Source organism: Mustela erminea, chromosome 5, assembly GCF_009829155.1.
Source record: "Mustela erminea isolate mMusErm1 chromosome 5, mMusErm1.Pri, whole genome shotgun sequence".
Lineage (NCBI taxonomy): Eukaryota > Metazoa > Chordata > Mammalia > Carnivora > Mustelidae > Mustela > Mustela erminea.
The window spans coordinates 99,243,297-99,270,646 of NC_045618.1; the positions used below are offsets into that span (position 1 = coordinate 99,243,297).

The 27,350-nt window shown below is 44.2% G+C and overlaps 1 protein-coding gene across 1 annotated transcript in view; it reads right to left on the minus strand.

Annotated features, from left to right (window-relative positions):
- CDKL1 (cyclin dependent kinase like 1) overlaps window positions 1-27,011 on the minus strand; it is a 52,666-nt gene extending 25,655 nt beyond the window's left edge. Inside the window, exons 1-3 of the mRNA XM_032344190.1 lie at window positions 26,900-27,011; window positions 26,076-26,360; window positions 589-710 (exon numbers count right to left, since the gene is read on the minus strand). Coding sequence (XP_032200081.1) covers window positions 589-710; window positions 26,076-26,246 — 293 coding nt within the window. The 5' untranslated portion in view covers window positions 26,247-26,360; window positions 26,900-27,011. The remainder of the gene's footprint in view (window positions 1-588; window positions 711-26,075; window positions 26,361-26,899) is intronic.
- Window positions 27,012-27,350: the final 339 nt, after the last annotated feature.

The following is a 27,350-nucleotide window of genomic DNA, read 5'->3' on the forward strand; positions in this document are numbered from 1 at the left end:
CAAAGGCTCTGTCTGCTCACCAAGCCTTCTTGTAATGTCTGTGCTGCAGATGGATGGGTGATAAGATCATCAGAGCCTCCAGGATTTCACCATCCTTCCCAGGCTCAGCCACTGCCACAGTCCTTTTCACCTAAGCTTGCCTCAGTGGGTTCTGGTCCCTTGTCACCAAAGAATTCCTGACCAATACAGGAGATCAGACACATCGATCGTTCTGGGTGAAATGGCATGTTTGCTCTAGCCTTAAACCTCCCTTTGGCTGTTGTCTCTGGACTCATGCTTTGAATCTCCAATCCTTACACTTCCCTAGCCAGGTGCAACTAACCAGTAATAGCCTTCTTTTTCTTTCTCAGAGACACAGATAATCTAACAAAGAAATTAAGTTCAATGAATAATGCTGCATTTTCTTCTTGAAAATGAGGACTTATGATCGCTGTCCCAATAACTCTTTTCAATAACTCTTCTGCTGTCGAGCCCAGCTGTGCAAACATCACCTGCTCCTGCCTGGTCAGCAAAAGGGCCCCTGTTCATCTTCAATCGTAAATCCCCGTGTGTGCTGCTGTGGTTCGTGTGTAAGGAACGATCACTCACCCTCTTTGGTGTCTGTCCAACTCATGGAGAACTGTGTGGTCACAGTACTCAAACACCAGGTGAAGCTTCCGCTTCTTTCTGAAGACTTCGATGAGGTTCACAAGGTTGGGATGCTTGAGTTGCTGAAAACACAGAAAACAAGGTTTGCCAAGCTGGGTCTGTGACGGATAGCTTTCTCTAATTCCAATCCAAGAAAAAGAGAGTGGTTTGCGCTTTAGGGAGTTTCTTGTCTTGGGCTGAAGGAAACTGCAAACAGTATGACCTTACAGCTCCCAAGGAGCTCTTAGCAGCTAGGGAATGATTACAGCCTCACCCAGGTGGCTGGTGAAAGCAGAGAGAGAGATGAGAAGTCTGGAAAAGAAAGGAGAATGAAAAATCAGGGGCGATTTTTAGTTAACGCAAACCCATCCTTTAAGGCTCAGATCAAATGTCTCTGTCTAAAGAAGGGTCTCCGGATCTCCTCCCCAGGCTGGTCTGGTGTCCCGGTACATCTCCTAGTCCCTGAAATAGGTCTCCTTGGCAATCCTCTGGAATTACCAAATAATCGTTTGACTCTTCAATGTCTTCTGCTGTCAGTAGATACAATAGATGAAACCACTGAAAATAAGAATCATGACCTCAAGGTTCTCTTATTTCCTCCAAATGATGTGGCTGTACCCCTAGCACAGGGCCTCACGCATAATAGACATTTGACAACTATTTAAAAAAAATTTTTTTTTAAGATTTTATTTATTTATTTGACAGAGAGAAATCACAAGTAGACGGAGAGGCAGGCAGAGAGAGAGGAAGGGAAGCAGGCTCCCTGCTGAGCAGAGAGCCCGATGCGAGACTCGATCTCAGGACCCTGAGATCATGACCTGAGCCGAAGGCAGTGGCTTAACCCACTGAGCCACCCGGGCGCCCCTGACAATTATTTTTAAATGAATGAGTAAATCATGTTTCCTAGGTTGATGAAACATTTTATTTTTTTATTTTTTTTTTTATAGTTTGCATTTTTAAAGATTTTATTTATTTATTTGACAGAGAGAAATCATAAGTAGACGGAGAGGCAGGCAGAAAGAGAGAGAGAGGGAAGCAGGCTCCCTGCTGAGCAGAGATCCTGATGCAGGACTCGATCCCAAGACCCTGAGATCATGACCTGAGCCGAAGGCAGCGGCTTAATCCACTGAGCCACCCAGGCGCCCCATGATGAAACATTTTAAAACAGAAGAACGAGGAATACTCGCTAAGCCAATGTGCCTGAAGGTGTGTATCTAGAGAAAAAAAAATAAAAGGTCGGAATCAGGGTTGTGTTGCCAAGGCTAAATCTTGCTCTTAACGTCCTGGACACTTCTGTCTGCAATCCTGTGGGAAACACGGCAATTAGGCAAATGAATTATTGTGAAGAGAGTCAAAATGATTAACTTTCTTCAGGGCGTGAAGGCCTTCCAACAGCTGGCTAAGAAACAAAAGAGGAAGCCAGACGACATTACCACTGCCTCAATTCTAGCAGTCAAAGCAAAGCACAAGACACCCCCCATGCCCAGATTCTGTCCTGAGGAAGCCCAGGATGAAGGAGCCCAATGGGAGGGAGGCCCAGGCACCCTGGCAGAGCTCAGCCCCCAGCCGAGCCCACCTACACTCAGCTTCAAGAGTAAACCCAGGCAAGGCCTACTGAAGGAACACTCCAGCAAACCGTGGAATTGTGAGAAACAAAAGATTCTCGTCCGGAGCTCCTGAGTGTGGGGGAGGTTATACCGCCATAGAGCAACAGATAACCTGTGCTAGGTCCCAGGGACTACTGGAAACTACAGACACCTACACCCCATTCCCAGAGACCCTGAACTAGTCTTAGGTAGGGGCCAGGCATCTGTTTTTTTTCCTCAGAATTCTCTGGGTGATTCAATATGTAGCCAGAGGTATTGATCACGTACAAGCAGATATTTCATAAGAGGTAAAAGGTGTTAGGAGAAAAAGTGAAGAAGTGGAACTGCCAGCTGTACCACAGTTGTGCGGGCAAGAAGAGAGGCAGCCAACAATAGGAATATGGAAGAAGACAGCTATTTTCTGGTTTTGTTTGTAATATCCCTCTGTGTCTTTGAGTTGTGAAGTTCCTCCTCTAGATACGATGCTTGATGAAACAAATATAAAACAGCCACGATACTCTATAGGCTGTTAGTCCCATGTGGGCCTTGGAACAGAGGGCCCTTGAAGCTACAAAACCCCACATTTACGGTAACATACCTGGAAACTTCTAGCCTGAGCTAGCATTTTCCAGAATAGTAGAACAGATCTGACCACTGTCTTACACCAAAGAATCGCATTGGCTTAGATGTCTCCAACAGTGAACAACCAGTTTGAGGGGGCTAAGTGGCAGCATGAAGATAGAATTAGCAGAAAACAGAGGCTTCCTTTCAGGCTCTGTAACAGTGCTATCCATAGGTCCAGACTTCAAATCTTAGATTTTTTTTTTTAAAGATTTTATTTATTTTTGACAGAGAGAGATTGCAAGAGCGGGAACACAAGCAAGGGAGGAGCTAGAGAGGGAGAAGCAGGCTCCCCGCTGAGCAGGGAGTCCGATGTGGGTCTCTATCCCAGGACCCTGGGATCATGACCTAAGCAGAAAGCAGATAGATGCTTAACTGACTAAGCTACCCAGGCACACCTAAATCTTAGATACTTAAAAAAATTTTTTTTGAAGATTTTATTTATTTATTTGAGAGAGAGAGAGCGTGTGCATGTGCACAAGCACAAGCAGGGGGGAGAGTCCCAGGAAGAGAGAGAAGCAGACTCCCCACTGAGCAGGGATCCCAACATAGGGTTCAATTGCAGGATCCTGGGATCATGACCTGAACTGAAGGCAGACGTTTAACAGACTGAGCCAACCAGGTACCTCCAGATTTTAGGGTCTTTCAGTTTTCTGTGATTCTTTCCCATGTTCCGTATGTAGTCCTCACGTGTATCTCTAGGCACAAGTACAAATCTGTTAGTTGACTACCCAGACCTTTTCCAGATGCCAAGACTGGTGCCTCCATCTTGTCCTGCCCACAACTGCAGGGATCACTGCAGGGCACTGTGGCCTGAGGGTAAAACCCAAAGGCCCTCTCAACTTTGGAAAACTCAAACCCTGGAAACTGTAAGGTATTCTATTCAAATAACACGTAGATTCTTTCCAGTGTGTGGCTGTTGTAAGTAAAGTGTTGATGAATCATTTACTCACTGGTTGACCTTAACTTTGAAGAAGGCTGGCTTCCATTTCCATCCATGGGAGAAGGGGGCTGAAGGGCTACTGTGAGCCTGCCATGCAGAGCGAGCTCAACAATGTCGGTCACATGGGGACCTCTCCATGGAGGATAACTGCTAATAACACTATTGGGAGTTAGAGCTATTTTATTCAGGATGATTTTCTCTATTCAGCATATTCAACAAGTATTTCTTTATTTTAATGCATTAGTTAAAGTACTAAGGCTATAGAGACAAATAAAGCCAGCCCTGCCCCTACCCTCATGGAGCTTAAGAACCCAAGATAGTGAGTAGATATTAAACACGGAATTACAGACACAAGAAATGTCACAAAAAAACAAGGTAAAGGATGCTGAGTTTGAGGTTGGTGGTTAGTCCAGGGAAGATCTCTTTGAGGAAGTTAGATAGACACCATCTAGAAGCACCAGAAATACAACTTTATGGCTCTAGAGTTGGCCAAATTGTTTTCCAAAAGGATCATACATATTTACAGCTGTCAGGAGGAGGAGGAGACTACTTTTTACCATCCCATGGCTGGCTCTGAGGTTCAGAGACCTTTGAGGTTGATGATGTATATCGTCAAATTGCTTCCGGCAACACACATCATGTGACTTTTAAACCGCGTATGTCTCCTAACCCCCTCCATGAGATAACTGATATGACACTGAAAATGGGCCACTTACTTACTTCTCCACTTATTTTCAGAACAAACTTAATTAAAAATTGGTCACTAAGACCAAATTCTACTTAGGACTTATAAATTATAAATAAATTATTAACTGTCTCTAGGTTGCCAGGATTCTGGGTGACCAGAACACATTCCAGAACAGCAGATATCTGGAACTCATTCCCAGCTAATGTTCATTTATTCGACAAAGATCTACAGAGCACGTGCCCTGTCTCCGGTACTGTTATAGGCACTAGAGTCACACTGTTGAATGGGACGGAAGACTCAGGCATTAAACGAAGTGGCATGAAGAGCTCTACATGTAGATTAGGCTACCTCAGAGGAACTGTTCCTGAGGACGTGGCCTTGAGCTGAGTCCTGGAGGGTGAGAAAGGTCTGACCAGACCAAGGTCAGGAGTGTGGTAGAGGTGGCTTTCCACAAAGAGAACTGGTCCTGGCCAGAAGGGGATTTAGGCCTCTTAAGAACTAAAAGCAGGGGCACCTGGGTGGCTCAGTGGGTTAAGCCTCTGCCTTAGGCTCAGGTCATGATCTCAGGGTCCTGGGATGGAACCCCGCATCTGGCTCTCTGCTCAGCAGGGAGACTGCTTCCCCCTCCCCCTCTGCCTGCCTCTCTGCCTGCTTGTGATCTCTCTCTCTCTGACAAATAAATAAAATCTTTAAAAAAAAAAAAAAAAAAACTAAAAGCAGGAGCACCTGGGTGGCTTAGTTGTTAAGTGTCTGCCTTCCGCTGGGGTCATGATCTCAGGGTCCCGGGATCGCGCCCTGCCTCGTGCTCCCTGCTCAGCGGGGAGCCTGCTTCTCCTTCTCCCACTCCCTCTTGCTTATATTGCCTCTCTCACTGTGTCTCTCTTTGTCAAATAAATAACTAAAATCTTCAAAAAAAGAACTGAAAGACAGTGTGGTTTGAGGGTCAAGTGCATGGAACTGAAGCCAGTTTGACAGTCAGGAGCTCAATCCTGTAGGACCTTGAGGGCCAGGCTAAGAAATTCACACTATATTCCAAGTGTAATGGGAAGCTACTAGAAAGAATTTTAGGAAGATGTGATATGATAATACTACTGGTAAAAAAATTTTTTTTAAGATTTTAGTTATTTATTTGATAGAGAGGAAGCACAAGCAAGGGGAACAGCAGAGGGAAAGGGAGAAACAGGCTCCCCACTGAGCAGGGAGCCCAATGCAGAGCTCGATCCCAGGACTCTGGGATCATGACCTGAGCCAAAGGCAGATGCTTAACCAACAGCCACCCAGGCGTCCCCCATTTGGGTTTTTGCAAGCTCACTATAGTGGCTGGATACAGAATGGTTTGGAGGAGGCAATATGGTGAAAGGAGACCAGGGCAGAGCACACTGACAGCTGAGAGACAATGGTGGCTTGAACCGGCAGAGGCAGGGAGATGGTGAGAAAGGCAGATGGGATGGGAGATGTATTTTGTTCTTAGAATATTCAGGAGGCGGTAATGGACAGGAGGTGAGGGATGAGGGAGATGGAGGTGTTAAGAATGACCAGAGGATTGTACAATGGGGCAGATGGTGGTGCCATCACTGAGGGGAGGAGCAGGTTTTGGGGAGTATGAAACTACTGTTTTGGGCAGGTTGAGGTGGCAGGGACTCTGAGATATCAAAGCAGAATTGTCAGGTTGGCAGGAGTTGGAGCTGAAGACAAAAGCTGGGGAGTTGGCATGGGCGTAAGTGAAGTCCTGGGTAGATATGAATTGCCAGTACAGCAAGCGAGAAAGGAAGAGGCCCATCGAACCCCAGCACAAGACGTATGGTGAGGAAGAAGGAGAGGAGAAAGAAGAAAGTCCCTCTAGAGAAGAGAAAAGACAGCAGAGCATGAGGGATGGGCATATCGTGGAAGGAGGAAGTAGCCCTGGTGACAGAGGCTGCTGGAAGATCAGTCCAGGAGCAGGCTTCCCCAGGCGGCTGTGTGACCTCTCTGGAAGCCGAATCAGTGCAAGACTGAGACCAGGAGCCAGGTCCTACGGACTTAGCCTCTCAACCTTCCCGGTTGCTCTCTGTTGACGTCCCCATACCTCGGGGGCAGGACTGTAGTCCTGAAACCAGTTTTCAGTTGGTAGCCTGGAGGCTTTTGTCACAGCTCCAATCTTGTGGAAGTCTCTGTTCACAAGGGTTTGGCTATTTCTGCTTCAACACCGAATGGGCTTCTTCAGGGACATGCGGAGGAATTAGATGAGGAGAAGTTGGCCACGTGATGGATGTTCACACACTTACTCGACATGTTCATTAAACATACAAGTAATCTTTTTTTTTTTTTTTTAAGATTTTATTTATTTATTTGACAGAGAGAAATCACAAGTAGATGGAGAGGCAGGCAGAGAGAGAGAGAGAGGGAAGCAGGCTTTCCGCTGAGCAGAGAGCCCGATGCGGGACTCGATCCCAGGACTCTGAGATCATGACCTGAGCCGAAGGCAGCGGCTTAACCCACTGAGCCACCCAGGCGCCCCACATACAAGTAATCTTAATCAAACAGGCTAAACTGCCTCATCTACTACAACAACATAGTTCAGGGCTCTTTTAATTGTAATTCCTTCCTATTTATGAGCGGATAAAGCCAAAGCCTGAGGCCTGGTCTGATTTGTCTGCATTACGATTCACATTGGTCCAGTTTTATGGCTCTTAGTTCAGCCCCTTTAGTTATTCCATACCTAGAAGGCTGGCCAGCTCACACTCGGATCTAGTTTCTAATGGATAAAGTCACCTCCTTTGTTGATGCTATTTTATTTTGGCTTCCCTTTTGTTTTCTGTTTTGAACACAAGTCTTTCATACTGTGTTACAAAGAGAAGAATCTTCTCTGCCATTAAAAGAAGAACTCCATTTTTGTTAGCTGCATTTAACCTGACCTTTACTTGGTTTACACTGCAGAGCTGAGAAGGCTACGTATGCTTCCTGGTCAGCTCCATCTGGTCATCGGCCCTGTGTTTTCACCGATCACCCATCTGTTGTGATAAGCACAGGCTTCTACATCCTCCAAGGTCAAAGGGTTAGCTTGTTTAGCCCACAGCACTTTGAAGAATTTTGTGCTATTTGCCAACATTTCAGATCAGAAAATGTTACCTTAAAACCCTGGTTATTAGGATTCTCTTGAAAATGCTGCAGATCTAGCAATATTGGGCCTGTAGTCTCTGCAGCCTCATTGAGCTAAGGCCTCACTAGGCAGCTGCTCCCTGTAGAAGAGGCCAGTGCTCTTAGTGCACCGCAGTCCCCACCACTCCCTATCTTTCCCCAACACTAAGGCCAAGTGAAAGCTGTCCTCCCTCATCACTCTTGCATGATTATTTTCTTATCTGAGAGTTAAAAGCAAGCTATTTAACATACCTGTGTTTCTATCAAAAGTAGAAAAACGTACAAGCAATAGAAATTACTTCAGGAGCCCCTGGGGGTGCTCAGTCAGTTAAGCATCTGCCTTCAGCTCAGGTTATGATCTCAGGGTCCTGGGATTGAGCCCCACCCACACCACACCTGGGCTCAGCAGGGAGTCTCCTTCTTCCTCTCCTTTGCCCCTTCCCCTGCTCATGCTGAGTGGATAAAATCTTTAAAAAAAAAAAAAAAAAAAAAGAATGGCTGCTTATTTTAAGGCAAATAAGAAAAGATATATTTATTTACAGAAGGGAAGCATTTCTCCCACCCCTGTCTGGCCTTGCAGGTAGCAGGTTTGTGACCTCTACCTTGGGGAGTCCTTGATGGTCACATGTTTCTGGATTAACCAGTATACAGACCATTATATCCATGGTCTCTCCTATCCTTCAAGTGTTCAAAGATTCTTATTCTTTGCAGGGTAATTGGGGGATATTTATCCTGTCTGTGCTGCAGACAAAAGCAACAGACTATTTTCTCAATGATCATATCCCGTTTTCCTTTCAAAAGCATTCTTCTCCCACAACCATGATAAATAATAAAAGAAGAGATTAAATTTTAGAAAGTGGGAGCTGTCTTAGTAAGATGTTTTTTATAGGTTGTTACAATTCTTTTTTGTTTTTTTAATTGGGCTTGAACTTTTTTTTTTTAAGATTTTATTTATTTATTTGACAGACAGAGATCACAAGTTGGCAGAGAGGCAGGCAGAGAGAGAGGGGGAAGCCGGCTCCCTGCTGAGCAGAGAGCCTGATGTAGGGCTCTATCCCAGGACTCCGAGATCCAGGTCATTATAATTCTTGAACTTGACTTTAGGTTTTAGTTACAGAGACATATAGTAGGAATTTTTTATCTGTTAACATTCACACAGAATGGAGAAAACTGATGAACCTCTCCTTTATAGTAATTAATCTTGAGTACTTCCCAAGGATTCCCAGATCAGCATATTATGACCCTGTCAAGCAGGTGGGATCCAGCAAGGTTGGAAGCTTGTCCAAACTAAGAAGCAGAAAAAGAATCAAGTTCTTTGTATTTCCTCTCACTCTTCCCTCTCCCTGCAATGAATGCTCTCAAATACATCATGAAACTCAGCGTTAGAATTAACAGCAGCAGTACCCAATTTGTTTTTGATTCAGAAAGAAAGCTCTAAATTTTACCTTAACCCTATGTAAGGACTTTCGAAGTACAGGTATGGTCCTGAAGAAATGATGCCACTGAAAAACCTATATAAAAATGTCAGTTCCGGGGCGCCTGGGTGGCTCAGTGGATTAAGCCGCTGCCTTCGGCTCAGGTCATGATCTCAGTGTCCTGGGATCGAGCCCCGCATCGGGCTCTTTGCTCAGCGGGAGCCTGCTTCTCTCTCTCTCTCTGCCTGACTCTCCGCCTACTTGTGATTTCTCTCTGTCAAATAAATAAATAAAATCTTTAAAAAAAAAAAAAAAATGTCAGTTCCGGGGCACCTGGGTGGCTCAGTCGGTTGGGCACCTGCCTTCAGCTCAGGTCATGATCCTGGACTCCCAGATTGAGCCCTAAGTCGGGCTCCCTGCTCGGCAGGAGTCTGCTTCTCCCTCTGTTCCTCACCCTGCACTCTCAAGTAAGTAAAATGGTCTTTATCTTTAAAAAAAATTTTAAAAGGTCAGTTCTAAAAATAATCCATAGAAGGGTACCTAGGTGGCTCAGTGGGTTAAACTTCTGCCTTTGGCTCAGGTCATGATCTCAGGGTCCTGGGATCAAGCCCCACGTGGGGCTCTCTGCTTGGCGGGGAGCCTGCTTCCCCCTCTCTCTCTACCTGCCTCTCTGCCTACTTGTGATCTCTCTGTCAAATAAATAAAATAAATTTTAAAAAAGATAAAATAAAAATACCTAGATATAAGGCGATTTCAATTAGAATCCAAAAGGATTTTTTCTGAACTAGGTAAAATGCCTTTTACATTCATACAGAACTACTACTGTTTTAAAATTGCCAAGGGAAAAAAACGGTCACGGCGACTAGTTTTACCAGATGGCAAAATTTTCAAAAATTTCAATTTTTATGATAATCATTATCATCAGCATTAGCATCATCGTGAATAGGCCAGCAGGCTATGAAGAAATAGAAGCAGTACAGAGTCTAGAACTAAATCCACGCATTTATGGGAAATTAACATGACCAGGTAGTACTTCAATACAGTTGAAAACAATGTGCTTTATTTAAAATTGATTCTGGGAAAATGACTATCCATTAGGAACATGAGAACCACATCTTACCACCCTATATAGAAAAATCATTTTCAGATAGGTTAAAAATTCTAGTATTAAAATACTAGAAATACTAGAAAAAAATTTAGGAGGAACTTTCTATGACCCTGGGATAGAAGAAAACATCCCCAAAAACAAGATATCTAGAAGAAAAAAAGAAAAGATAGGCAAGTTTGGCCACAAGAGAATAAGATGATGTTGAGAAGATGGCAAAAGTTCTGGAGTTGTAGGGGCGCGTGGGGGGGCTCAGGCAGTTGAAACAGGCAGGTTTCAGCTCAGGTGTTGATTTCATGGGTGGTGGGATCAGGCCCCAGGTTGGGCTCCACACTCAGCAGGTAGTCTGCTTGAGAATTGGCTCCCTCTACTCCTCCCCCCGTGATGTGCATGCTCTCTCTCTAAAGTAAATAAATCAATCTTTAAAGTTTTTTTTTTTTTAAGATTTTATTTATTTATTTGACAGAGAGAGAGGGAGCACAAGCAAGGGGAACAGCAGAGGGAGAGGGAGAAATAGACTCCCCACCGAGCAGGGAGCCCAATGCAGAGCTCAGTTCCAGGACCCTGGGATCATGACCTGAACAGAAGGCAGAAGCTTAACGACTAAGCCACCCAGGTGCCCCAATAAATCGATCTTTAAAACAAAAGCTCTGGAGCTGCATGGCATTGATGGTTGCACACCATTGTGAATGTCCTTAATGTCACTCAACTATATATACACTTAAAAATAGTTCAAATGGGGGGCGCCTGGGTGGCTCAGTGGGTTAAGCCGCTGCCTTCGGCTCAGGTCATGATCTCAGGGTCCTGGGATCGAGTCCCGCATCGGGCTCTCTGCCCAGCAGGGAGCCTGTTTCCTCCTCTCTCTCTCTGCCTGCCTCTCTGCCTACTTGTGATCTCTCTCTGTCAAATAAATAAATAAAATCTTTAAAAAAAAAAAAAGTTCAAATGGTAAAATTTATGTTATGTGTATTTTACCCTAATAAAAAAATAAAATAATGTTGGTTTGTTAAAAAACGAAGAACAAAACCACTGGAAACAAAGTCAAAAGGCCAATAATTAGCAGGGAAATATCTGTTATGACAAATAAAGGGCTACAGCCCTACTATTACAAAGACACTTCATGTGCTATGAAGAAAAAGGCACCATAGTGGGAAAATGGGCAAAAGATGTAAGCAGGTAATACACAGAAGAGGAAATATAAATGATCCAGAGACATGAAAAGACAATATCACTAGTAGTCAGAGAAGGGCAAATCAGAGCAAGAAGGTGAAGCGACCTGTTTTCCTAACAAACATTTCACGAATTGGTAACATTAAGTGTTGCCAAGGATATAGGGAAATAGATCTTCTCACACTTGGTTGGTTAGACTTTTGGAGAAAGTTACTAGCAGTATTTATTAAAACAACATACCCAGAAAACACAAGCCAAAGATCTGAGCAGACACATTACCTAAGAAGAGATACAGATGGGAAATAAATGTATGAAAAGATGATCAACATATTTTATCACTAGGGAGCTGCAAATTCCAGAAACAATGAAATATCATTACATACCTATTAAGATAGCTAAGATCTAAAAACTGCCGGCCACACCAAATGCTGATGATGATACAGAGCAATTGGAACGCTCCTTCACTGCTAGTGGGAGTATAAGACAGTGTGGCCACTCTTGAGACAGTCTGGCAATTTCTTATAAAGCTAAACGTAGTTGTACCATATGATCCAGCAATCACGCTCCTAGGTGTTTACCCAAATGATCTGAAAATTTAGATCCACATAAAAACCTCCTCACGAATGTTTGTAACAGCTGTATTGATAATGGCCAAAAATTCGAAGCATACAAATTATCTTCCTATAGACAAAAGGATACAAGCTCATGCTCCATCCATAAAATAGGATATTAGTGAAAAGAAGAAATGAGTTATCAAGCCATGAAAAGACATGTACAAAATTTAAATACATATTGTGAAGTCAAGGAAGCTAGTCTGAAAAGATGACATATTGTACAATTCCAATTATATGACATTCTGGAAAAAGCAAAACTATGGGGACAGTAAAAAGATCAGTGATTGCTGGGAATTCAGAGGACATGGGGGAAAACCCACATGTGAAACATGATTTTTAGGGCAATGAAATTATTCTGCCTGATGCTGTAATGGAGAATACATGACATTATGCATTTCTCAAAACCCACAGAATGTTACAGCACAAAGAGTGGACCTTAATGTAGGCAAATTAAAAACAAAACAAAACAAAACATTTAGGAGGTTGGGGAATCCTCTGTGAGAAAGCAGAATGTGATAAAGTACCTGACCAGTACTTCTTAAAACTGTCATGGCCATTAAATACACAGAAAGTCTAAAATGGCCAAGGTTGGGGCTCCTGGATGGCTCAGTGGGTTAAAGCCTCTGCCTTCGGCTCAGGTCATGATCCCGGAGTTCTGGGATCGAGCCCCACATCGGGCTCTTTGCTCGGCGGGGAGCCTGCTTCCCTCTCTCTCTCTCTGCCTACTTGTGATCTCTGTCAAATAAATAAATAAAAATTAAAAAAAAATAATAAAATGGCCAAAGCAAGAGAAGCCAAGGGACACTGACAACTAAACGTAATGTGGCGTCCTAGATGGGATCCTGGCACAGAAAAAGGACATTAGATAAAAACTAAGGAAATGTGAGTGAAGTGCTGACTTTAATTAATGATAACATGTCACACCGGTTCATTAGTTATAACAAACGTATCATACTTGTAAGATGCTAATCACAGGTGGAATTGGGTGCGGGGAATATGGGAATTCTCTGCACGATCTTCTCAATTTTTCTGTACATCTAAAACTGTTCTAAAAAATAAAGTGCACTGAAACACATACACAGCCCCCATCTTACCCAGCACACCACTTCCAGAAATATATCCAATATTAATAAAAGCACAGATCTGCACAGTCTCTGGCATCTGATATGCAATTCATCAGGTCACACATTCGTCATCGATCTGATGAATGTATTCTTCCCAATCTCTACCAGTAAGGAGGATCAAAAGCGGTTCACTTTTTGTGGAAAGGACAGCAGTCCACATTCAGCATCTTTTTTTTTTTTAAAGATTTTATTTATTTATTTGCTAGAGATTACAAGTAGGCAGAGAGGCAGGCAGAGAGAGAGAGGAGGAAGCAAGCTCCCTGCTGAGCAGAGAGCCCGATGCGGGCTCGATCCCAGGACCCTGAGATCATGACCTGAGCCAAATGCAGAGGCTTTAACCCACTGAGCCACCCAGGTGCCCCAAACCAAAATAAATATTTTGAAGTTAGTTTCAGAGAGCTAGTTAATACATTACCTTGGGTGGGGGGATATTTTCATTATTTAAAAAGCTATTGAATTACTACCACCCTCTTCAGCCTAGAGGAAAATATTCTGCACCCCCCATGGTGTTGCCAAGGAATCATTCCTTAGCACTTAAAAAAAAAAAAAAGATTTTATTTATTTATTTGACAGGGATCACAAGTAGGCACAGAGGCAGAGAGAGAGAGAGGAGGAAGCAGGCTCCCCGCTGAGCAGAGAGCCCGATACAGGGGCTCAATCCCAGGACCCTGGTATCAGGACCTGAACCAAAGGCAGAGGCTTAACCCACTGAGCCACCCAGGTGCCCCCCCCCTTTTTTTTAGCACTTTTGATAAAGGAAAGCCGTCTTCATCTCGTGTGTCCTCCAAATGCCAAGAATCCCACTGTAGACACCCTGGCGAATATTTTGTTTTGGAGACAACTAGAGAAGGAAAGAATGTGACATATGGAGTGGGAGAGTACCTGGGTGGAGAGGTGGAGAGGAGCCTGAAGTTTATTTATGGTAGGTTTCCTGTCGACATCATGGATGGAACAGTATACCAGGCTGGTCCTCTGGCCACTGACCTAGGCTGAGATCCCTTCTGGGTTCCTCTCAAGACTCAGCACAGGCTAAGGATGTGCACAGTGGATGCTCCATTTGTTTTGTTGATTAATAAAGTATATGGAAAGTTCCCGAAAAGAAGCAACAGTACAAATTGTGGTCAAAATGAAAATTAACAATGGCAGAGCCAAAAATTAATGCATCAACATACTGACAGTTACGAAATAAATTATTTGTTCAGTTTATACAGAAGTTGATAGCTTCCACTGGTGTAGAAGTCACTTTGCATTATTTTTTTTTTAAGATTTTATTTATTTATTTTACAGAGAGAGAAATCACAAGTAGGCAGAGAGGCAGGCAGAGAGAAAGAGGAGGAAGCATGCTCCCTGCTGAGCAGAGAGCCTAATGGGAGGCTCAATCCCAGGACCCTGAGATCATGACCTGAGCCGAAGGCAGAGGCTTTAACCCACTGAGCCACCCAGGCGCCCCCACTTTGCATTATTTTAACAGAAAGAGGAATTAAGCTCCAATTTTTCAACCAGGCCAGTTTATAAAATTGTATTTTTACCACAGTGCTTTTTAAAGTTAATAAGTAATAAAGAAGGTTAATAATTAGCAAGAACATATGCCTATGAAAGCAAATTTGTGTCTAAGACATTGGTCCTCCCAAATGAAAGGGTGAATTAAAACAGTAAAAAAATTTAAAGGGAAATTAAATACAAGCCTGGTGCATTAAAAATTTTTTCCATTTGGTATGAAAAGTAGTTCCTTCTAGCAAGGTTTCATCATTTGATAATGACTATCTGTAACATGGGTTGTCCCCTTAAAATTTCCTTTGCTGAAAATACAAGTAATTTAAGTGGCCAAAAAAGTAATAGCATAATTATATTATTTTATCGATGTGCACTATAAAACCACTTCCTTTCTCCTGCTCTGCGCTGTTTTATTTCTACAGTCTAAGGTGCAGGCAGGCTGGTGGGTAGGAGCACTGACACTGACACATACTGGCATGTAGTTAATCTCCCTACAAACTCAGGGTCTCTATGAAGGTAATGAGCTGCCAGCCTGTTGATTTCTGCTTTTGTTTCTGAAGTATTTGTGTGGCGGCTTTATTACTTAGGGGTTCATTACACAGCAGAAATATAATCTTTCTGTATAAACAAGTTGTGAGCTAAGCCCTAAATTCTTATAATAGACAAACAAAAACAGCCCGTTACTATTTGCAGTCAGTATGTTATCTTGTAAAATTAAAATTAAACAGGTGTCCCTGTTGAACAAATCAGGAAGGAGGATAACAAGGGGGATTTGTTGGGTTTCTATCACTGTGGGCAAGGGAATGCTCTGCTTTGCCTTCCACACTATTGACAGCCAGTTCCCATGAACTCCCAACATCTATCTATGTATTAGTAACGAACCTCAAGGGGCCAGATCTGCCAGTCTGTAAGGAGAACATCTGCATATAGTGAAAGCTTTACAATCCAAAGGCCCAAAATGGAGTCTGTGGGCCAAGTATCATCTGCAGATGGGTTCTGTTTGGCCTGAATGGCCTTTGACATTTTAAAAAATTCATTGTCAACATTTTTAAAGTCACCTTTCATTCTCACTAAAAGGAACCAGGGATCCTTGGGAAAATGGTTGATTCCAGAGCTGGGGCGGGATGAGCCTGGTACACTTTGCTGTCACACACAGGAAAAAAGTACTCAAGGTGGGATGTCTGAGAGGATCGGTCAGTTAAGATTCTGCCTTTGTCTCCGTCATGGTCCCAGGATCCTGGGATCCAGCTCTGCACTGGATTCCCTGCTGGGTAGGGAGCCTGCTTCTCTCTCTGCCTGCTACTTCCTGTGCTTGTGCTCTTTCTCTGTTTCTCTCTCTGACAAATAAATAAATAAATTCTTTTAAAAAAAAAAGTACTCAAGGAACAGTAGTGTCTGTCAGAACAAAGAAGCAGGATAAAATGTGTGACCATTTGAGAATCAAAAAGAAAAATCACAACGATGGCTTGTAACAAGTTGAATTTTTTAAAAAGTCCACAAATTCTCTGTGATACTAAAGAGTGTATATGAGGTGGGCACAGGTGGTATGTGAAGGAAAGTGGTTTTTTTTGTTTGTTTGTTTGTTTTCCCCTAACAGAAAAACCATAAGTAATGAATGTAGAAAGAATTTTGAAAATCACCATTTTACAAGAACTCTTCCTATAATTGATTCAAGCAAAGATCACTGGGTGAAAGTTGTTGGGACACAAGGTGGTCACACCATCTCAGCATATCTCCCCACAGATCACACACTAACTATAAAAAGGAAAATATTTCTTTACAATTGGGAAATCCAGAAGACCCATCTTGATCAAGAGATCAAAGCTGAGAGCAGCAACTAGAGGCCATGCTGACACCCTGTACTTCCTGCTAAGAACCAGTATGGCGGACACATCCTCACGCCTGCAGTGGAAACAACCACAGTCCGTGTGGAAGCACATTCTGAGGAACAACTGGCCTGCATGCTTCAAAATGCTGGCGTTAAAAGAGATTAAAGAGACATGAGAATGAATTGCAGTGTGCGGTCAAGGGTTAGAACCTGGATTTAGATATACAGCTGTAGTTACGCTTACGGCCATAGTTGTAGTTGTAGTTATATAACCGTTACTGGGACATTATGAGAAACTTGAGCACAGCCCGTATGTTAGATGACGGTATTGAGTCCTTGAGAAATCGTACTGTGGAAATCATATTGTGGTTACACAGAAGAATTCTAGCAGATTCATGATGCATACTTAAGGAAATGATTCAGCTGAGAAGGTATGGGGTGTGAGTGTGTGTGTGAGACAGAGAGAGACAGAGACAGAGACAGAGACATGGAAAGGAAACGAAGCAGAATTTTCACAGCTGGTTAATGAATCCAGTGAAGGGTACGGAGGTATTCATTATATTATTCTTTCCACATCTGTATATTTTCTATTTTTTTTTGGTCAAAACAAAAAGTGGTAGGAAAAAAAAAACCCAGATTTTACATAAAATTCTGATTTCTAGCTGTTTAAAAAAAGACTCAGAAAACCTAACACCGTGGGCTTGTATTGTGTGGGCCGAGCCATGGCCACTTGCCCATCTGACAAGCTACGAAGTTTCCAGCCTGCCCCGTGCCCACCTCCCCATCTAATCTCACACTCAGCCCACTTCCCTCCTTTAGGTCTCTACTGTGATCCCCACACACATTTGACTTTCTGATCTCATGTAAACCATAACTGAGCATGCCAGACATGGCTGTCACAATTTCTAGAAATATGTCACAAATCCATTTGGACAAGCCAATGAAATAATGGACTTGACCTAGAAATGGCAGCTACACTAGCAACAGCAGGACTAAATTCTACAAAACGTCACAGAATTTTCCAGTGAGATTTTTAGTGAGCTGTGAAATATTATTCAATGAATACTGGGGAAATATTTCTTCAACTAATATTAGGGGAGCAGAAGCCCTTAAAAATTATGAACTCTCTAATCGGAGTCTAATGCTAGGGAGCATTTACATGGTGCTCTGTTAGCATTCAGTGGAATGTGGCCCTGGGCACAGCAGCACATGGAATTAAGTACTTAATAAAGGCTTTGGGTACAGGGACCCTTGCCAGTTGTACCTGCCACAGCACCTTATCATCGCTGGGCTGCTAACTTGCCCAGCAGTATTTCTGGTCTGGTATTTTCTAGCAGTGAACCTCTTGGGACAGACTGCGTGAGGTGCTTGACGCTCAATGCCTCTCTGTGGTACAAAATCCCACCTTTCTGTCTTCCCACCATGCATCTTTCTCGTCTTTCTCTCCTAGACTTTTTTTCTGACTTTCTTCACTTTCCTGCCCTTGCACCCGTTAAGGCTGCTTGACCACTGTGAGCTCTTGCTCCCCTCAGCAAAAAGTCAGCATAGCAACGCCAAACACAGACATAAATCAAGGGAGGTGGGCCAGGTTCCAGGCTGCACTGGAGTTGGAGTTGCCCAAGGTCACCCAACAGCTCTGAGCTGGATCAGAAACCACAATTCTTAACTGTGGGTCCTGTCCCCACACAGTAACAAAGCCCCACGGCCTCACTGGAAGGTTAATGAAAGTGAGGAGATGATAGGGGGAATAAAGGGAACGCTCTGAATATTCTGTAGGTTATCAGTATTCATGATGGATTAAAATCAAATGAAAGCATGTTTCTGGCACACAGAATACACTCAATATTCTTACCTCCCCCACTCCTCATATTTATCCCCAAAGGATTCCTTTTATACATTTTTTCCAGATCACCTCCCAATGAAATATATGTATGTACATAACATATGTATGTATGTATGTAATCTGTGCTTCAAGGTCACACTCCCTGCACCCATTCTCAAAAACCAATTTTCATCCTCTTGGGGGCGATAACATTCTCATTAAGAGGGCATGCATTGGGGGCGCCTGGGTGGCTCAGAGGTTTAGAGCCTCTGCCTTTGGCTCAGGTCATGATCCCAGGGTCCTGGGACTGAGCCCCGCATCGGGCTCTCTGCTCAGCGGGGAGCCTGCTTCCTCCTCTCTCTCTGCCTGCCTCTGGGCCTACTTGTGATCTCTGTCTGTCAAATAAATAAATAAAATCTTTTTAAAAAATAAAATAAAATAATCTACAGGGTTATAGAACCAGAGCTGGAAGGAACTGCTATTCCAGTAAGAATTGGCCCCTGAGGGTCCACAGAAGCCGTGAGTCCCACAGCTAAGGCCCTGGCGGAAGGAGGGCAGGGTGAAGACTGAGGACGGTAACCGAGACTTCAGAGTGTGGTGTTGGGTGTAACTGGGTGGTTACATGTGGGAGCAGCAATGTATGGTCGTGGGGACAGATAAAACTGGGTCTGCATTCCAGTTTATTCACTAGAGGTCATTAACCATCCGAATCCATATCTAAGATGAGATAACAATACCCACTTCCTAAGGTTTTTATATTTTGTGCACCCTACATAATGATACTTCATACCTTGCCCAAGTCTACCGGGTCACCAAATGGCAAGATGCGATTCCTTCTGCTTGTCTGTATCTTGTTTTCTTGTCTTCTGGAAGCAAGTTGTCATAGACAGTGTCCTAGTTGCTGCTTTCAGCCTTGACTGATGTTGGTCTAATCTATTCCTAAGGCCCCCACATCACCTGCCATGCTGCTGAATGTCTGCCTAGGTACCTCACAGTGGTGCTGTCCTTTACCTCAACTTCTCTGGGAGCATCTATTTTTCCTACCATGGCTGTTGGCATTCTCTGTTTCCTCCTCCAAGTGTTCTGTCATTTTCATTCAGCAGAGAGAGGATTAGCATCATAAATTTGGTATACAATGATTCTGGGTTGGTCGGGTCACATTTGTTTTGAAACACATGGCCCTTTTCTTGTTGGACACACAGATAGTCCCCAGGAGTTGGGCTGGGTTCAGTTAAGCCTCCTGCTTTATGAGCAGCCAGAACTCACGTCCCACTGTAGGCCCTGTGATGACTCTGGCCTATCAAGCCAGACTTCCTGATGTAAGGGGTTTTTCTTGCAGGGATCTTGTTTCTCTGTGTAATCTAGCTTGTGTTGCATCTGCTCCGCTTCCCATCCAAAATACCTTTACATGCTTGAACCCTAGTTATAGAAAGGGGTTGTATTTTTCCTCTAGGGTTCATGGGCCACATGCAAATCAGGCAATATCACACACCCAGGCGGAACAAGTTCTTCTGCACCACAACTTGGAGAGAACTGTGGGTCCTGTTACATAAAGATTAAGGAGAGTGTATATGAAGAACCTAGCAACATTCCAAATAAAATAAAATAATTCCTTATCTCCTAGCTGGTCCATGAATTGGTCTTTTATTACACGATTATAGCTATTTGTGGCCACGGTCCATGTTGATAACTCAAAGTCATGGCTCCAGGAATTCTCTCCTTTCAAAAGTACCAAGTTTTCTCTCTACTGGATTGATACCATTAGCACCCAAATCTACTTCTTCTCCCATATTAAAAACAACTAAGAAACTCTCTCTGGATCCCACATCCTTCCATGTCTGTTTCCTTTTACAATCAAAATACTCAAGAGTTGCCTGTATCACCATCTCCTCTCTGCTCTTCTCACTCTCTCTCGAATCCTCGCTGACGAAGCTTTCATTCCCACCACTGCACCTAACAGCCCTTGTCAAGATCTCAAATGACCCTCACATCTTCAAAGTCAATGGCCACTCCTAAGTCTGTACTAATCATGACCTTTGACACTGCTGACCATCCCCTTACTCTTTTTTTTTTTAAGTTTTTATTTGAATTCCAGGTAACGTACAGTGTAATAATAGTCTCAGATATATAATTTAGTGATTCTACACTTCCATACAACATCCAGTGCTCATCACAACAAGTGTCCTCCTTAACTCCCATGACCTATTTCACCCATCCCCTCACCCACCTCTCCTCTAGCAACACTCAGTTTGTTCTCTAGAATTAGAAAAGTCTTTCTTGGTTTGCTGCTTTTTCTCCCGCATGATAATTTGTTTTGTTTCTTAAATTCCACATATGAGTGAAATCATATGGTATTTGTCTTTCTCGGACTGGCTGATTTTGCTTAGCATATTTTCTAGTTCCATCCACATTGTTGCAAATGGCAAGATCTCACTCTGACCATTCTCTCGTTCTTGAGATATTTTCTTCTCTAAGCTTTTAAGAACATTGTTCCTGGTGGGCCAGTTAGCTCAGCTGGTTAGAGCGTGGTGCTAATAAGAACATTGTTCCTGGGATATTCCTACCTCCAGGATCACCCCCTTTTCCTTCTTCTTGCCTGCTTCCTCCTCACCTTCCTGACCTCCAAATCCAAATGCTGGAGGGCAGTCTTTGGTACTGGTTTCTCCATTCCCCAGGACAACCCAGTCTCAGTGACCTTAAATGCCACTGCTAGGCTGATGTCTCCCAATTTTATTTCTCCAATCTGGATTTTTCTCCCAAATGCCAGATTTGTGTACTTAAATGCCTCCATCATGGTCTCAGATATGCCTCTCAAACTTAACATAACCAAAACAGAATTCTTGATTTCCTTTCCGCCAGATGAGTACCGAGGTCTCCCCATCCCAGTGAATGATCTGATCCCTGTTCTTGTAGTTACTCAAGTCCTGAACTCTGGGATCATTTTTGATTCTTCCTCCCACCATCAGATTCCTCTATACTACTCTCTCAGAATAAATCTTGTACCTGACCACCTCCACCGTTACCACTCTGACCCAAACCCCATCACCTCATCCCTGGGTTATTCTAATCGTCTTCTAACTGATCTTCTTGCCCATGGAGCTGGAGTAACAAACAGCTGGAGGGATCCTTCTAAGAATGTATGTCATGCCAAGGCACCCCTTTGCTCCAAATCTTCTGTTGATTCCCATCTCACTCACAGTAAAAGCCATGGTTCCTGCTGAGGCCCAGAAGGCCCTTGTGTCTGACCTCTCACCCCTCTAACATCATCTCCTCTGACCCTTGCCCTTGCTTACTGTGCTGTAGATGTCCTGTTCTCTTTGCTCCTCCTAGAACACACCAGAACATGCCTGAAAACAACACTGAGTCTTGCCTGTGGCCTTTGTACTCACTATTCCCTCTGCTTGGAATGCCAGCATCACTCATCTCTTCCCACTTGCTGCTGGTATCTCTTCAAATGTCATTCATCAGAAAGGCTTTTCCTGACCCTGCTCTATGAAAAAAGCAAGGCTCTTCATCATTTCTTTACCCCTTTATCCTGCTTTATATTTCACCACTTGACATAAATTATTTGTTTACTATGAGTCTCTCCTTACATGGAGGGCAGGGCCCAGAACAGTGCCTGCTACATACAGGAGTTCTATAAAAAGTTCCCAGATGAACACATGCCAGCACACTGATGTGCAGGTGTCTCAGCAAAAATGATGACTGAAAATACTGAATTCTTTCTGTTTTCCCACATTGGAAAATAAGTTTGAGAAAGGACAGGACAGTTGCTTTGAGCTCAGTATTACAGTATAATTTTATTACTGTCGCAAATGATACTTAATTTAGAGTATGTCGTTAGAGTATGAGCTGACTGCTGATACTTATTGCAAATGCTTATATTTTTAAAAGCCTAACTGTGTAACTGGGAAAAATCAAATTCAGAATTAAACATTAAAAGGGTAAGTGCAATAGGACCTCTTGAACAGTGAATTACATTTTGTTTAAAGAGCAGTTTACTAGGGGAACCTGGGTGACACAGTCAGTTGAGCATCTGACTTTTTTGGTTTGGGCTCAGGTGGTGATCTCAGGGTCCTGAGATCGAGCTCAGTTTCGGGCTCTATGCTTAGTGCGGAGTTTGCTTGGGATTCTCTCCCTCTCCCCATGCCCTCGACACTCTCTAAAAATAAATAAATAAATCTTTTAAAAAGGCAGTTTATTAGTATAAACACTAAACCTGTCTCATAAAAATACCACACTTTTTTTTCCAAAACGGCACAAAATAATGTTATTTGAAAAGTTTCAAATTTTCAGAAAAAAATGTTTTCTAAAACTATTAGCAAAATTGGTTTCTTAATAATAATTATCATCTTCAAAAGCGCTTACCAATGGATGGTTACAGCCTCATGTATGCTCCCACACTGAGAATGGGAAACATTGTAGGTATGCTACTCTGAAAATTATGCAATTGACTGCTAGAATATTTGTTCCCACAATCTTATCCGCTTCAGAGGAAATGACTGGAATTTATTTTTTTAAAAGATTTTATTTATTTATTTGACAGATCACAAGTAGGCAGAGAGGTAGTCGTGGGGTGCCTGGGTGGCTCAGTGGTTTAAGCCTCTGCCTTCGGCTCAGGTCATGATCCCAGGGTCCTAGGATCGAGCCCCACATCGGGCTCTCTGACCCTCGGAGAGCCTGCTTCCTCCTCCCTTTCTCTGCCTGCCTCTCTGCCTACTTGTGATCTCTGTCTGTCAAATAAATATATAAAATCTTAAAAAAAACAAAAACAAAACAAAAAACCAACCAAACAAAAAACCTTGGCTGGTTTCTTTCTTTTCAGGAGAAAGCCAAATTCCTTGGCCTGGCATTCAAATCCTTCTACACCTGATCTTCATCTATGTGTCTTGCTTGCCTTATCATAATAGGAGCACCCAGGGGGTCAGCCCTTGGCAGTCCTCACCTCTCTGGCTAAGGTTATTGCGGCACTCTTCACCTTCAATCCTCCTAGTTCCTGGTTCCTAACCTCAGCAGGGGTCATTAAAAGCGTAGCTCTGCAAGAGGTGTGCAAGGAAAGTATTAGGAACTCAAACTCACTGAGCTGCAAACTTCCCTTGGGCGCACAGAGCTGTGCTTGGCTCACAGTTTTGGCACAGGCCCTAAAACACTTGCTTAGATGTCACCAGTTTTTTCCTGTTTGGGGGACTATAGTATGTCCCCTGGAGTCAACCTCCAGACCCAAAAGGCCACCTGGTACCAAGGTTTAGCTTTGTGCAAAATAGACCTCTACTCCAGGAAATTCCTCCCACCTCCTTCTACTGAGCCCTGGCTTTCTTTCCTTTCCTTCTCCTCCTGGCCTGGTAGCACCCAGCAGGCAATCCTGGCTAAAATTTTAGGGTTATAACCTGTGTTCCCTCCATATACTGCTTTCTACGTATGCACCTTTTCTTAGGAGAGACTCTCTGTCCTGAATGCCTTATTTCTCATTTTATGCCTCCCTAAACACTTCAAAGTCTAGTTCAAACATGCCTCTAAACACGTTATTTAGAGGATTCTTGCCAGGCCTGGAGACACAAGGTAAATGACACAGACCCTGCTTATTAGGAACCCAGTTTATCAGGAGTGAGAGCCAAGGGGAAATTTATCTTAGTTCCCATCCATGGTTAAGCATCTGAAACACAGCGTGTGCCATTTCATATAAACATTGTTTTAGGGGCACCTGGGTGGCCCAGTTGGTTTAGGGTCTGACCCTGAGTTTCAGCTCAGGTCCTGACCTTAGCATCCTACCACTGAGTTCTGGGTCAGACTCCACACTCAGCAGGGGAGTGTGCTTGACATTCTCTCTCTCCCTCTGTCCCTACCCCCTCACCCCACCCCACCCCCGGCTCGAGTGTTCTATCTTCCTCTCTCTCTAATAAACTAAACCCCCCCCAAAAAAAAACAACAAAAAAAAATTGTTTTAGGCACAAGGAGGCTCTATGCATATTTACTGAATAATTAAATGGAGAAAATGTGACTTCATTCAAGAAATTTCCAATTCACCATTTCAGCAAATATTTAAGTACCTGTTTTGTGTTGGGGATATCTCAGAATGCTGAAAAGTTAGGGCTTTGAAGAATGGACTCTATCCATAATCTAGTCCCATCACCTCATATAGATCGGGAGGGTCTACATCTGTGCACTTGATTTGAAGAATGGGGTGCTCTGTGCTTCAAAATCAGGTTCCTGTACACACAACCCTTTCCCTCAGGTAGCATCAATATTCGGTTATTTAAGAGAACACATCTGACTTCCTAATTTATTGGCAACAACCACTCTTGCTAAGAGTTTATTTTGTTAACCATTTTTTTTTTTTTTTCAATTTACAGTAACATGTGCTGGAGGCCTACTAAGCACTTAGTAATTTGTACAGAAAAACAGAGGTCCCCATCCTGGAGGAACTCAGTTAACACAGGGAGATACATTTGGAAACCCAGTATTGTGCATTCACAGGTGATCTTCGGAATTAGAAAGACTATGTCTCCACTAGAAACAGATTGTCTTTCCTTTGGAGTAAAAGAGTCCTTCGAAACTCAGTTATCACCTTCTCCTCTAGGGAGAAACTGAGAAAGTGGAAAACACCCATCAGCCCAAAAGAAAGGGGGAGAACCTATCCCCATAGGGTCCCCAGGCCATGGGATGGGCAAATACCGCTGGTCTTACCCCTTCCCAGGGAGGCCCTCTTGGGGTGTGGGTAGGGGAACCTTGGAAGTATTTTCTCAGAGCAGATAAGATCTTGCTGGTAAAAACACCCCAAATGGAAAGAGAGAGGTTTCCTATTATCCCCCCATTTAAATTTACCCAAAGCCTGCTAATTCACATTCAGTTTCCTTATCCAGAGATAACACCACACATTCAAGCCATGGGGAAGAGAGATGTGTAGAGAGGCTTGGAGAAAATAGAAAGGAAGGGATAAGAGAAAATCCCCTGGATGTTCCTCTCACTTCCCACTTGGTAGCTCATTCCTTGTCACAGAGTTGGTTACACAAGTCCACTAAGGCCCTAACTATATGAAACCAAGTTAACCCCACTGTGCTCATTATATGTCGCACTCTATGTTGGGATTTGGGTTTAATCCCACAGAAATTCAGAAAAGCAACCTTTTTCTACTATAGTTACATACTACTCTCAGCATGTAACAAACACCCTTTTCTACCGCTCTGATTTCACCGTCTTCTAGGGTTAACAAACATTTTAAAAGTGATCATTTCACTTCTTTTTTTTTTTTTAAGATTTTATTTATTTATTTGACAGAGATCATAAGCAGGCAGAAAGGCAGGCAGAGAGAGAGGAGAGAGGAGGAAACAGGCTCACCACCAAGCAGAGAGCCCTATGTGGGGCTCGATCCCAGAACCCTGGGGTCCTGACCTGAGCCGAAGGCAGAGGCTTTAACCCACTGACCCCGATCATTTCACTTCTTTAAGAAGAATCTTTTTTCTAGAGAAAGGACATTATGATGTTCAGCAGCAGATACATGTGAAGTGTAAAGAAAACCTGTCAGCTTCCTAGCAGTTTGAGAACAGGTGAATGATTAATTCTCTTAATGGGCTGAGAATGTCAGCAGAACATGGCCTGGAAGTTTACAACTCATGAATGCCAGCAAACTGAAGTTGATGGCTCTTGAAGAACCAGGTCTAGAGTGGACATGGGGGAGAGGAAGAAAAATGAAACACCCACAGCATCTCCAAAAGTGAATCTCCCCCTTTCCCTGCACAGGTGTCTCCCCCCCCCCCCCCCACCAGTAACTGGCAACTTGTACATAGACGTCCCACTTGTGTCCCTGAGGACAAATGTCCTTGGAGGAAGGAGATGTTACTGCCTCTTAACACATTTATTAAACATAGCACGACTCGCTTTAATTTTTTAGACCCTGAAAATTCATTTTAAAGAATCCGTTTACCTTGAGCATGCGGATTTCTCGAAGGGCGATTTTCTTTATGACAGGGTCATCTTCTGATTCCAGAAATCTCTTGATGGCTACAATCTGACCCGTGTCCCTGTTTCTGCATTTGAAAACAACTCCATAGGATCCTTCGCCAATTTTCCCAATTTTTTCATACTTCTCCATCATAGAGGAATAAATCTTAAAACGGATCTTCACATAGTTTGAAAATGTCACACACAGATTACTGGCTCGAACAGACTGAACTAGAGCCCCACTCAACGATGGCTCTTCGTCAAGCACCTGGAACAGAAGGGCACTTGTTAACCAGTTAGGAATCAACCCATGTCCTTAAAGCTCGCCCCTCGGCAAGGGCAACGAGATCCAGGATGACAGTCTAGAGCTCGCTGCCCTCGGTAACCCAATTCTAAGCGCCGGGTATACATCCTGCGAGTTAAAATGCAACCCGTCATCCTAAAACGAACCGAGCTGTAAGATAATCTATCTTGTTTAATGTTCTAGTTCATCCGATCTAAGACACATGAGCCGGCTCAGGGCTTCCCCGGTTCTCATTTCGGGTCTCATTTCCCTCGGGCACGGAGACACTAGCCGAAACCCCATGTGCGGGAGCCTGACGCCTCCCGGGTGGGCCTCGCCGGGGGGTGGGGAGGATGGGGGGCCCAGGGATGTGCTGTCCAGCCGCCCCCTCTCCCCGCCGCGGGGCCCCGCCCCCACCCGGCACCCTCCCCCAAACCCGGCCCGCGCTGCGCAGCCTCGAGCCGCGCCACGTGGCGCCCAGACCCGCCGTCCCGGCCCGCGCGCATTCCCTGCCCGGGACTCACGGCGCCGCGGCTGCCGGGCCTGGCCCTGCTCCCGCCTCGCCGTCTCTCTCGCGGCTGTGCCCGCCGCCACCCGGGCCGCAATCCCTATGGGAACGGGCCCCCGCCCCCGGCTGGCCTGGGCGGGGCCGCCGCGCCCCGGCGGCGGGGAAGGGCCCTGGTGGGCGGCCCTGGGTCCCCGGCACCCGCGCGTCTCTCCGGCGGGTGGAGGAGACTTGCAGGACTGCGGACTCCAGCAGGTCGTAAAAAACGCAGCTCGAGCGGAGTCGGCTGGAAGACGCCTGCGCCGGGAGCACCCCTCCCGACACCCCCCATGTGGTCTGAACTTCACCGGCAGGGCCGGTCCCGCACGGTCTGAGAACAGATTACTTCCCCCGTACGCTTTGCTGGGTTACAAACGCCTTGAGGACAGCTTTTGTGTCTGTCCCGATCAGTACTGTAGCATCCCGCCAAC